At 42.0% G+C, this 1,133-nt stretch overlaps 1 protein-coding gene across 1 annotated transcript in view; it reads right to left on the reverse strand.

The window, feature by feature from the left end:
* Positions 1-845: 845 nt before the first annotated feature.
* LOC103359310 (protocadherin-10-like) overlaps positions 846-1,133 on the reverse strand; it is a gene marked incomplete at its 3' end in the record, with an annotated part of 14,779 nt that continues 14,491 nt past the window's right edge. The window contains exon 6 of the mRNA XM_008284576.1: positions 846-1,059. Within this exon, the coding sequence (XP_008282798.1) occupies positions 846-1,059 (214 nt within the window). The remainder of the gene's footprint in view (positions 1,060-1,133) is intronic.

Below are 1,133 nucleotides of genomic sequence, written 5' to 3' on the forward strand. Positions count from 1 at the left end.
ATGTCTAAAATTTCTATTTCTATATTAAAAATTCGTACAGGGTTTTCAAGTATCACCTCCAGCTTTAGGTAGCAAGAAAATTTTGTGTAACAAATATATTCTCTGTCAATCTTCTCAACGATATACAATTCACCAGTCTCTTTGTTCACATCCAGATATTTCTTGTTGGCGATGATGTCAACTCGCATCTTCCTCTGATTTAGTGTTTTTACGTCCAGGCCGAGATCGGTGGCAAGGTTTGCTATTACTGATCCTTCTTTCATTTCTTCGGGTATGGAATAATGACTGACCGAAGTCGACACAAAATGCACGAAAGAAAAAAGAACAACGAGCGACACGTACCTTTTGTGTGGCTGCATTGTTATAACAGACCCCTTTGTTGTTTGCGTGTTCACTGTTGAAAGCACATCAGCCCATAAAATTCAGCTGGCATAAAACAAAACAAAACAAAAAAATCTATATGAAGACCTTGGTGAAATAATTTGTCCCCCATGTAAATCCAAAGAGACCCCTCTGCAATCACAGCGAAAATGCTGTCTATGATTCGTGCGAGTTTCAGCACCACGCCGCTGTCCTTTTCTTTCAGTGTCTAACCCACTGCTTCACTGTTATGGCGTTTGTGGCCTGGTATTTTTTCGAGTGAACAGCGCCACTGCTTGAATCTTTTAAGTTCTGGCAAGTTATTATGATATAATATCTAAAATCACATCAATGCTGACTTTTCATGAAGTCGGCAGTTAATACATATATTTAAGTAAACGATCGTCCTCGTCACCATGAACATTTCAAATGCAAACTACATCAACTGAAAAATATGAAAACAAAAGTGTAAATTGGTGTCATACCTGCAGAGTAGAAGCTGCTGAGTCACTCGTGTCTGTCAGTCCTGTCCCTCTCGGTATACTGGACACGATGTATCTGGAGCCCTTTGGCACAGGCTGTCTGACCACCAGCTTTCCTTTCCTGGTCTCTGCCAGAAACAGACTGTACCAGTAGGCATCGTTGGACACCAGAGTGGAATCTGCCACAGTGGAGTTCCTCTCACTGATCACACTGTTCCTGCTTGGAGGAGCAGACTTGCTGGGTTTGGGCTTCTGACACTTGAGCACGATGGTGACCAGTATGGTGATGAG

This window comes from Stegastes partitus, unplaced genomic scaffold, assembly GCF_000690725.1.
Source record: "Stegastes partitus isolate 25-593 unplaced genomic scaffold, Stegastes_partitus-1.0.2 Scaffold364, whole genome shotgun sequence".
In the NCBI taxonomy this organism is placed as follows: domain Eukaryota; kingdom Metazoa; phylum Chordata; class Actinopteri; family Pomacentridae; genus Stegastes; species Stegastes partitus.